Consider the following 11,406-nt stretch of genomic DNA (forward strand, 5'->3'; position numbering starts at 1 on the left):
CTTAACCAAATTTAGGGTGTTTCATAAAGCTAAAAGTCAGTTCTGAATTTGTTCACAACAATCTTTGAACACTGGAAAACGGAGGTCAAATTCGTCCCCAATAAAGCCCATCCTGATTGGTTGAAAATATTTCTATGAAGTACTGCCACCTGCTGGACTAAGCGGGAATATTCACACGCTCTACCTCCTGTCTTCAATACCACATGCCATGGTGCCTTTGTGAGAATGCTGTGTCTCCCTTAAGAAGGTAAATTAAATTTCTTCCCATGTTCGACTTTGGTGGCTCAGCTTTACACTTCTCATATGACGCAGGAATAACCTGAAGTAATGTCTTCAGATTTAGTTAATAAGTATATTTAAATGTCAATCTCACCATCAGATTGACATTAACCAGCTGCTTAACTTAACATTGATTCCCAGTTAGGTTTTGGTATTAGTGCAGTTTTTTTTTTCTTCTAATAATCTAAAATGATGACATCGTGAAGACAGTCTTGGCAGTTTCCACAAGCTTGTTGTTATCCTTTTTAAAGTTTCTTGTACCTATAAGCAAACTAAGTTAAGCTTTTTTCACAGAGCACCTTTCCAAGATACAGTCATAAAACTTTGTAAAATAGAACTGAAAATAAATTACAATTAGTAGCTTAAATATAGACCAAATAAAAATGACTGAGTAAAATTATAACAGACAAGCCTAGTAAAATAAAAAAAAAAAAGTTTAAGGCGTTTTTAGAGTGTAAACAGAGACAACAAAACGGTCTTAGAAATATCCAGACCAATTATAGTTGCTCTTAGTTTTTCTATCCATCTGTCAAATCATCCCCATCGCATGATGCTGCCACCATTAACTTTCCAAAACACTCAAAAAGACATCCACATGGGACACAATAAAGTACTTTCTGAGGTGTACTGGATATGTACTGGCTCGCCTGTCACACACACACACACACACACACACACACACACACACACACACACACACACACACACACATATATATATATATATATATATATATATATATATATATATATATAGTGTTTCCCCTTTGTTCTCAGTGCTTTCTTTGTCCCGCAGACGGTTTCCCAGTTGTCTCCAGCATTTCTAATCGGTACTGTTTGTTCAGTCGTGGCTAATTTGTAGAACTGCAGTCCCTGCTGCAGAGCTTCAACAACAGAGCCCTGCTTGTTCGGTTTTCCGGAAAACCAGCTCTGATTCCAACCAGCTGTTTCCCGCCTCACACAGATCAGCTGCACACACACACACACACACACAGAGTCGTAGTAGGCGGAGGCTGGAAGGCAACACACACACACACACACACACACACACGCTGGAGGGAACCCCATCAGCTGTGGAAAGAAACACAGTTCGGTTTTACTTTTCGTTTTTTCCTTCCCTCCTTCTCAGATTGAATTTTAGAGCGGCGTTTTAGGATCTGCGCTACTGTGGGACGCCTTTGCGGGTTCTGCGATATAATCGAAAAACACAATACTTCAACGAGAGCACACGAGTGGGAAGGGGAAGAAAACAGCAAACACGAACTACAGAAGGTGGCTTTGAAAGCATGGACTATGTCAGGATGCCGACAGAGAAGATAACATCCCTGCAGCACTTCAAGCGGACGGAGAAGGATGTTATCGGCGGGCTTTGCAGGTGTGTAAACCGCGTATTAACAATTTGTGGTGCAGCCATACCATGTGCGTGAAGGGTTTTTCATGTGGCCGTAGCGTGTGTGTGTATGTGTGTGTGGTGCAGAGGGGACTTCGGGTAGCATGCTAGCTGTTAGCTACTGGCAGCTGGAATGTGCTTGTAGAAATTAACTGTGTTTGTCACATTCGTGCCTGCTGAGAACTACTATATAATATCCTAAATTTAACCTGTGTTAGATGCGTTATTTATGTAGGCGAAAGTATGTAGATGGGGTCTCTGTGAGACAGCGAGATGGAGCGAATACGTTCATGTCCAGATGGACGCCAACCACGTGGTAGTTAACATGATCGCCGCTGACGCACCAAATCATGTTTCAAATCACAATAGTTTATTAAAACCCAACTAGTTTCCACTGAGCACCATTAATAACCACTTTCTGGATGGATGTACACCGTTTGGGTTCGTTCAGCAGGTTTTCGGCTTCGGTATTTGTGTGTTTAAACAGCTGCTCCCTGTTGCGGGCGACGTTGTCATGTGCTAAAATTAGCTTAGCTTAGCTAGCAAGTCATACGTCGCTGCGCACTTTAGTAGCAACCGTGTGGACTGTGATTGGGTTTCTTTAAACATATGTTCACGACATATTTTTCATTTAAATAAGTCGCTCAACACAAGCTACGGTACACACATAAGTATATCTGCCTCTAACGTATAGCAGACAAAGCGTTAGCTCAATGCTAATGGCGTACAGCATTGTTCTCGGTGCCAGGGGGCCTGCTGCTTCTGCAGGTGGTGTCACATTTCACTAACCGCTACCGCTCGAAGACGCGCCCCCTAGCGGTAGAAATGAAAGGAAGCGCATTTCTCCAGACTGTGACATCATTCTACAGCTGGCTTGTTGTTTTTAATCTCTTTTCTGAGATTGGTTTCAACTAAGTTGTATGTTTTTGTAGTTATTCTGAACTAAACATGCTTTGTTTATATTAGCAAAGCATTACATGAATAAACTGTCTAATTTATTCACGGATGTAAAACCTTTTAAAAGTTGTAATACTGGCAAAATTGCCAACTTTTAACTATATGTAGGCGTTACCATAAAGTGGTATTTTCGTGGTTAGAGTAAACCTGGAACTGTTTTCATTGCATTTGTTACTGTAAAATATTCATTGTTTAAAACAGAGCAACAGAAATTGAGTGTGCATTATTTTTCAAAAGAAACGTTGTTGCTTTGACCTATAAAATATTCAAGTTTATTTTTTTACACAAGTCAGCCATGTTATGTTTTAAGGTCAAGGTTGGTAAGAAACCAATTCCTCTTCCACACAGAACTTCAAAATTCCAATATTTACTGTTTCAAGTGTCATTCAGGGTGATTGTACTTGGCAATCTTATTCTAAAACAATTGAAAAAATGTCTGTCGAGTATCAATTTCTCTTGATTATTTTTTTTTACAGGTATTTGAAAACAATGAATCTACAAACTATGGATGTTTTTTTTTTGGGGGGGGGGGGGTTTATCCCTCAAAAAGCTTAAGCAAGCTTCTGTTGCACCAGAATTTAGAAATTAAACAGAAATGTAATTTGCAGCTTAAATTCCCAGAAAATAAAATGAACCTCAAGGGTACAAATATTTAAAAAGTGCTTATTGAAAGTGTTTTACACAGAAATTCTCTGCACAGAAGTCTCTTTGATCAGTGAAGATAAATGATTGTAGGTGGAACCGCATAACTACAAGTTTATCAGTCGCTCACTCTTCTTTCTGAGAAAAACCCAATTTGAAAAACAACAAGCAAACTCAAATTCACCTTCAAGTTGGTGTTTAAAACTTTAAGAAATTGTCCTTTTAAAACCAAAAAAAAAATCAAAACAAAGCTTTTAATTATTCCAGATTTCCCTGCAGTGAAACTGAGGCCTGTATTAAAAACCGACTCAGCGTCGCCTGCGAGCTTTTACAGCCTCGTGAACCGTGTCGCTTCTGACCTTCTGACTTCAACGTTGCAGACCCGGTTCTTCAGGTTTGTTGTGACCGTTTATGTCGTTAGTAGTGCCCCCGCCCCCTCACAGTAAACAAGAGCGAGGCTTTTTACTAGTACGCCGCCCAGCGCCGTGAGCTGGAGAGGGGCAGCAAGTTCAGCCAAACTCGTGACCTCTGGAGCCAGACGTCAGGAAAGTGAAGAGGTCACCATCAAAGCTATAAGTTAAAGGTTCAAAGCATCACATTCAGACTGAGTTTATTGTTCCTCTTTTGTAGTTGTGCTTTTTTTTTTTTTTTTTAGGTAAAACTAATGCATAAATTGTAATATGTATCAAAACGTCTTTAATTTCCCCGCTTTGTTTTGATGTTTTTTCACATAAAAATATACTTAAAACTTTTTTTAAGGCTTACTTTGAAGGGAGATAAAACAAGGCATCAGTTTTAGAACTTACATGGTTTTAATTTGGCCACACTACATCCACAAACATGAGCGTATGTTCTTCAGAAGGCCGACTTTGTAACTGTCTTTATGTGACACTGGAAGGTCAGGTCTGAGTCCATCCTCACAGCCAGAGTTCAGGTCTGACCACTAGTTTGTAGCTGTGACAACTGAAGCTGTGCGCCGACTCTGTAGGTCCGAAGATGATCCCCTCAGTATGATACGGCCACTGCCATGTTTCAAGTGGTGGATGCAGTGATTTACAGTGCAAGTTTTCACACGTGTACTCTGTTGACTAATTAGGGAGCTTCTTGGTTGCACTGGATTTTATTTGGGGGTTACATGAAATGCATGTCATTCTTTGGATTTGTTTTTCTAAAAAAAAAAAAAAAAGTGCTGAGGGTGTGCAGATGTGGATAACTAAGACGTTTTATTTCTTCACGTTTTAATTCTCCTTCCGATGTCTTTCAGCCTGGCGAACATCCCCCTCAGTCCGGAGACGGCCCAGGACCAGGAGAGACGGATCCGTCGGGAAATCGCCAACAGCAACGAGCGGCGGCGTATGCAGAGCATCAACGCTGGATTTCAGTCCCTCAAAACACTCCTGCCACACACAGACGGAGAGAAGCTCAGCAAGGTAGCTTCTCCTGCGCTATAATGAGCAAATCCGGGTCTTTAAAGTCTCTTTTTACTCCTTTTTCACTGACAATATTTAGAGTTTTTCAACCCTAACTTGAGCTGCTGGTTTCTCCTTTTACTAGGCGGCCATCCTTCAACAAACAGCGGACTACATCTTCACCTTGGAGCAGGAAAAAACCCAGCTGCTAACCCAGAACAACCAGCTCAAACGCTTCATCCAGGTAAGAACGCTAATTGTAGATTTTTGCATGTGACCGGAAACGTTGTCTCTAGTTTTATTGGTTTTAAACCTCCATCCTCAGCGTTGTTATATTTTTGTCTGCATATGGAGTTTTCATGTCCATATTTACTTGCCTCACTGAGTTGCAATATCAGTATTAACATTGATATTGGCCGACATTAGTTACTTTCTAACACGCTGTTATCTACCCGATAAGTAAAACTGGGCCAGTGTTAATAATAAGGGTCAGGGTGGCCGCCTATCCTTAAAAAGTTAAAATCTTGCATGTAAAATTTAGGCCGCAATGTCTTAAATTCATTTTTTAAAAATGTCAGGTCCTAAATTTAGTCTTGCCAACCCTGTTCCATCTCGTTCTTTTTTTTTTTTCCAGGCAAAGATTTGAGACATCCACATTGTGTTCTGTGTCACAAGGCAGTTGAGGCTACCGCTAACTAGCTTCTAATATATCTTGTCTTGCTAGCTGGCATTTTTTTTTTTTTTTTTTTTTTTGCTTTAATAATAAATTATTACAAATTTATGGCCACTTGGCTGAAAGAAGTTTGTACAATTAAGAGATCTTAAATTCCATTCAAAGTGGTCTTTAAAAGTCTTAAATTTGAGTTGGTGAAACCTGCAGAAACCGTGAAGCTGAATATGTAACATTGGAAAACATTGGTAAAAGTTGATGTCTGCAGCCAGCCCAAGATTTCAGAAGGGTTCCCATCGAAAATGGTGATTAGCAAATAATTTTATGAATCCTTATGTTGATTTCTTTACATCTTACTTTGATTGAATTCAAAATTAAAACCTAAATTTCCTAGCCTCTTTAAAAATGTGTTATATGACTTCTCTGGGTAACTCACTCTATAGATATTTCTCAGCCAGCAATATAATTATTACAAAAACAAAATGTAAGAACTCACCAGACAACACTAACTAGTCAGACGAGAACTTGGTTGACAAAAATGTCGTCCTGTATTTCACCTTGAAAGCAGGTGTTGGTAACGCCTGAGCAGCATGTGGTGAGGTGTGTTTTATAGCTGGAGGTGTTGTTTTGTTTTCTGTTGTTTTGGTTATTTAGTCCTGCCTTACAGACCCACTTTCAGGTCATTTTAATTCTTTTGTTCTGCCTCCAAGCACAATTTTAGTTTGATTCGGTCGCCCAGTTAGGAATTGCGTGCTCACAACGTCACGTTTCGTGTCCTGCAGGAGTTTAGCGGCTCCTCGCCCAAAAGGAGGCGAGCCGAGGAGAAGGACGAAGGCATCGGGTCTCCGGACACGCTGGAGGAGGAGAAGGTGGAGGAGCTGAGGAGGGAGATGATCGAGCTGCGGCAGCAGCTGGACAAGGAGCGCTCGGCTCGCATGCAGCTGGAGGAGCAGGTGATCTCAGCTGTGCGTTTAACCATTATAAACTCTTCCCCATGTATTTGATCGCTGTCCTCGATGTTGAGCCAATAGGGCCCTTAAGCCACGTTTTAGGAGAGCAAACACTCAAACACAATGCTGATTGTGGCGCCGACACATTTATCAGCCCAGCAGACATGTCCCGATTGGGTCACATCCTGGATCTACCTGAACAGCCGGTGCTGGACACAAACAGAAACTCGAACAAGCAGGTTGAACAAGCAGGAAGGGGAGGAGGGGGCTAAACACTGACGGCTGCGTGAGCGCAATTATAGACACAGCTGACTCGACCAGAATTTCACCGCTGCAAAGTTGGAGGAGTCGCCAACATGTTGAGAAATAGTTTGATCTCTTTAAAGCGATCTCATTTAGTCACAAATCCAAAGCATTTCTTCCATTTCTGGAGTTTTTACACCATAATTTTTAATGAACTGTGTGTATACTTTAGTGTAAATTTCTTCTTGAGTATGTGACGCTCAGAGCAGCTCCCAAATGTTTATCTGAACACTATTTAACTATGTTTTAAATCAGGGATGTCCTGATCTATTATAGACATCAGAAATTTGTTGGATATCAGCATGCATCTTAAACTAACTTAATTACGTGTGATTTTAATTGTATTTCTTATTTAATGGAAACACCGCTATTGCAAATTTGTGTGTTTTTTGACGCCAGCGGAATATGGCAATAGTTCTGCGGATGTTTGTAGCGGAAATATTTGGGAATGTATTTGCAGGAGTGCTGAGAAAAAGGCTGGTTAATAAAATCTAACATTCACTGGTGAAATGTCTGTAGGCTCCAAGCTAGCTCTCTGGGTGCTTTTATAGAGCCAGTAAAGAACTAAATTTAGTTAAACACTTTATTGGAAAAACCTTAAATTAGAAATCCCCCTTCTTTTCCTGTAATTGATGCAACTTGTGGATAAAATGAGGTCACAAATACTCCACACCCCTCTTGTAAGGACGTGCTCTAACTGGATTGGTATCTGTTCGTAGGTGCGGTCTCTGGACGGCCAGCTGCACCCAGAGCGTCTGAAGGTGATCACCCAGCAGGTGGATGAGGAGCAGGCCCTCATCCAGAGCCAGACGTTGCTGCGGCTACAGCAGATCCACGCCGCCGACAGACAAACACACAGTCCTCAGGTCAGAAACGCTCCTCTCTCCCGACGGTCCCTGTGCTCCAGATCGATGAGAATCATTGGGGGGGAAATAAGATCTGGACTTTGGTTTCAATTTGATCTTCTGTCTTTCAGGTGCTGGCTCCGCCCACTCCGCCTGCCCCAACCCACCACCCCACCGTCATCGTCCCAGCTCCAACACTAAACCAACACCATCACGTCACCGTGGTGACCATGAGCCCATCTGTCCACACCAGCACCGTGTCCACTTCCAGACAGAACCTGGACACCATTGTGCAGGTTGGAGCTTGTTCTAATGTGCGCTAACTATAAACGTCGGTTCTACTAGATCTAACGCTAACTATAAAAATTAGTTACGCTAACACTTAAGCACTAACTATAAACATTGGTTCCTCTAGCTCTAAAACACTAGCTCTAAAAAAATTTCTGCTAAAGTTCTAACTATGTACATTAGATCTGCTAACTAAAACACCAGCTGTAAACATTAGGTTTGCTAATGCTAACCGCTAGTTATAAATGTTAGCTATGCTAACATTAACCATTGGTTCCGCTACAGTGCTAACAATAGGCATCGGTACTGATAAAAACAATAACTATAAACAATGGTTCCGCTAACGCTAAAGCACTAACTATAAGTATGAGTTCTGCTAAAGCGCTATCTATAAACATTAGTTTTTCTAATGTTGAAGTGCTACACTATCATGGTTTTTAGCAGAAACTAATGCTAAAGTGCTAAATTCAACACACCACCCACCAAGCTTTCAATTACTCAATTGAAAGCTTACAAAACAGCTGAGAAAATTATAGCATTTTACACTTTGTCCAGGGAAATTAATTTATGGGAAGCTACGTGCGCTAGATGTTTTCAAAACTAGCCAAAATGCTAAACCTCTTAGCAAAAGAACTAGTTCCGCAGATTTGTGGAAGTGTGCCCACCTCTGGTAACGATGTTAGTGTTTTTTGCTCATCCCCTCCCAGGCCATCCAGCACATCGAGCGCACCCAGGAGAGAAGAGGCAGCTCCGAGGACGAGCAGAGGAGAGCAGTCATCGTCAGCCCCACCCACGTCGCCATGGACACCGCCTGCTCAGACACAGACACGGACACGGAGGGCGAAGACTGTTTGATGAACTGACCCGCCCCCACCCTGAACTCCTGCCTAACCCCGCCCCTCCAACACGCACACAAACACTTAAGACACCCTACTCACTGTAAGATTTCCTCCAGGAGCTTGACTACTCTTGTTAATCTGTCTTTGGCATTACCTAAACTCCTAAATCCAGTGGTTTAAGCTCTGCGTCAAGTTTTGTACTGTAATTTTTCAGAGTATTGAAGAGGTAGGAGGGTCAGCGTGCAGGATCCGTTGGATCTCTGCAGCTACTTGAATAATCAAACGGTCTACTTGTAGAAAAAAAAAAAGAAGAAAAAAAGGCTGTCTGCCCCGTTGTTTCTCGTTTGTGCGTGCTCTCCACGTAGTCCCGGAATCATCGTCGCCCTCTTTCTGTCACTCCTGACAGTGCAGCTACAATCTAATGGAGTCAATTTATCAGAAAGATGAATGTAACAACACAATAAGCAAGGAGATCCTTATTCACATGTTTTGTTTTTTGTGTATATTTCTGGTGGCTGTCAAATCTTAAGCTATTAAATACTAAATTTAAAAATTTGAACCTACACATAAAATCTTACTTGAAGAAAAAAAAAAAGAAGCTGTTTTTAAACTCTAAATAAGCCTTTAGAAATAAGCGGAATTCCTTCTCTGGTCTTTCAGTTTAGATGTTTATATATATATATACATATATATATATATATATATATATATATATGTATATAAAAATTGGGTTGTTTTTTTTTCCATTAAGTGTCAGGGTCGCCAATCGTTGAAGGTTTTGTCCTAATTTAAAATTAGTCGACTTTTCTTTTACCATTTTCTTTTTGTTTGTTTGTTCTTAACAGGAGGGAGGAGAAAAACGCACCATTACGTTTTTAACTTGATGTCGGCTTGTTGCATGAAAAACATTCAGGTGCCGCATTTTTGTAAATAAGCGATCAACCCGAGACGGTTTGACTGAATCAGACTCTTTGGAATCTACAAATATTTCCATCGAAGTTCTGAAACAGATGGGCATGAATCATGTTTCCAGCATTTCCCCCTAAGGGCCTGAATCCACCATCTGGTCTTGGTGACTATGCACTAGAGATGTTGGGATTTATGCAATTCCATCTTTTGTTCATTTGTTGTTCTTTTTCCTTTTTTTTTTTTCGTTGTCGCTATCATTTAAACATAGAGTGAAGTTCTCTATGCACCGTGTATGAAACTTGACGTGTTTAAATGGAAGAATGTAGTACTTAAGAGGTGCTTGTTTTAGTTGTCACCGTGGCGATCTGCAGGGACGCAACGAGCCGAGGCCAAAAGTACCTGCAATAAGTCACCTTTCCTTTGGTTTTGGTTTCTCTCTCCCCCCGGAGATTTAGTCAGATATTAATTATGTTGAACTTGACAACATAGGAGTTAAATTTCTGGTGTCTTCTCTTCCAAAAAAAATTTAATAAATCCCACAAGCAAAGTTCAACCAGCAATAGATTCTCATGGTTTGATAACTTTGAGTTAAAATACAAATGAGATTTTTTTTTTTAAATCTCAAAACAGAACAGCAACAGCTATCCCTGCTGGTGATATGTGCAAAATTAGACATTTATTTTTTTCTGACACAAAACAAATGAGTTTCTTGTATAGGAGTCTTCTTTAAGCCAGCTGTCCGGCAGAGCACAACAACTAGTGAAAGGAGAGTCGGGCTACATATGCGTATTATTATAATTATTTTTTTTTTACACGTTGTTTGGCTATAGAAGAGAACTTAATTTACAAACGTATCCGGAAACTTCAACGACTGTGGAGGCACCAGGCACGGATCAGTTTGTTTGGTAGAAACTGTTTTATGCACTTCTGTTTACAAAACGAACAGCAGCAGATTCTTCCAGCAGCTGCTAAGATAATATATTTATCCATTTTACAAATGATGAATAACCGTTTGTGTTTTTTGGGGTTAGGGAGTATTTCCAAATGGAGAAGTTTGTTGGCGATGCAAGCAAGAAGAAAGGGATCGATTCCCATTTTCATCCGGAGAAATCTAGAGTACTTAACGTGGCAACTTATTAATAATACATCTAAAGCACTGGATTGGAAAAGTGTTCTTGTGTTCAGACGATAACACCTCAAACTTAAATATTCCTTCGAAAAGGATAACCGGCCCATGCCTGGTGCCTCCATTTTCTGAAGTTAGTACTTCAAGAAAACCGGAGTCGGGAGTGTTATTTTTTCCCCTCCCTAATGTACAAACATAGACTGTAACTCTAATTAATTTAGGGAAACAAATCGATTTACAAAAGAGACAAATTTAATCTTACACGGCTATAGCGGGAAAACCGAAGCCCGAGGATCAGAAACACTAACAGCGAAGTTTTTGACGTTGAAAAACTGAAGAGAATTGCAGATGTGCCACACATATCCCCCCCACACCGCCCCCATCGCGCAGCCCCATCTCTCCTGTTTTCTTTTTTAAATACCCCCCCCACCCCCTGTGCACCTCATGTTACTTTGCTAGTGTTTCTGCTGGGACTCTGACTGGAAACCCCCGCAGCCCCCTGTGCTGCAAAGCCTCCCTCTTGTCATACTCGATTCGAGTCGCTGATTTGATGCTGTAAACATTCCTTCGTTTGGATTCGTTTCTGTCTATTGATGTTGTGTGTTCTTTTGCCAACCAAATGCATCTTATGTTGTCTTTTTTTGTTGTTTTTGTTTTTTTTTCTTGTCTTAAAGTAGGTTTTTGTTAGGATTTTTTTGCATTCTGTGACACTGTCTTGTGTGGGATGTTTGGATTGTGTTCACTCACTCATCAGCTGGTTAGAGTAGTTTTTTTCAAGCCAAACATGGTTGGGAAGACGG

General features: G+C 40.8%; 1 protein-coding gene across 2 annotated transcripts; it reads left to right on the forward strand.

The window, feature by feature from the left end:
- Positions 1 to 1,031: 1,031 nt before the first annotated feature.
- On the forward strand, positions 1,032 to 8,663 carry LOC122829728 (transcription factor AP-4-like). Of its 2 annotated transcripts, none has more exons than XM_044114504.1 (7): positions 1,032 to 1,653; positions 4,532 to 4,697; positions 4,822 to 4,920; positions 6,129 to 6,299; positions 7,319 to 7,465; positions 7,576 to 7,740; positions 8,440 to 8,663. In XM_044114504.1, exons 1-7 carry the CDS (start codon positions 1,565 to 1,567, stop codon positions 8,593 to 8,595), a joined length of 993 nt encoding a protein of 330 aa, XP_043970439.1. In that variant the 5' UTR covers positions 1,032 to 1,564; the 3' UTR covers positions 8,596 to 8,663. The 2 variants fall into 2 exon arrangements, with proteins under 2 accessions (XP_043970439.1, XP_043970438.1); XM_044114503.1 differs by having other exon boundaries at positions 1,131 to 1,653; positions 6,129 to 6,311.
- Positions 8,664 to 11,406: the final 2,743 nt, after the last annotated feature.

Source organism: Gambusia affinis, linkage group LG04 (genome assembly GCF_019740435.1).
Source record: "Gambusia affinis linkage group LG04, SWU_Gaff_1.0, whole genome shotgun sequence".
NCBI classification, from domain to species: Eukaryota; Metazoa; Chordata; class Actinopteri; order Cyprinodontiformes; family Poeciliidae; genus Gambusia; species Gambusia affinis.

Coding starts and splice junctions, on each gene's coding strand:
- LOC122829728 (XM_044114503.1), top strand. CDS start 1,565: ATGGACTATGTCAGGATGCCGACAGAGAAGATAACATCCCTGCAGCAC. Junction 1,654..4,531: donor GTTATCGGCGGGCTTTGCAG/GTGTGTAAACCG, acceptor GATGTCTTTCAG/CCTGGCGAACATCCCCCTCA. Junction 7,466..7,575: donor GACAAACACACAGTCCTCAG/GTCAGAAACGCT, acceptor TCTGTCTTTCAG/GTGCTGGCTCCGCCCACTCC.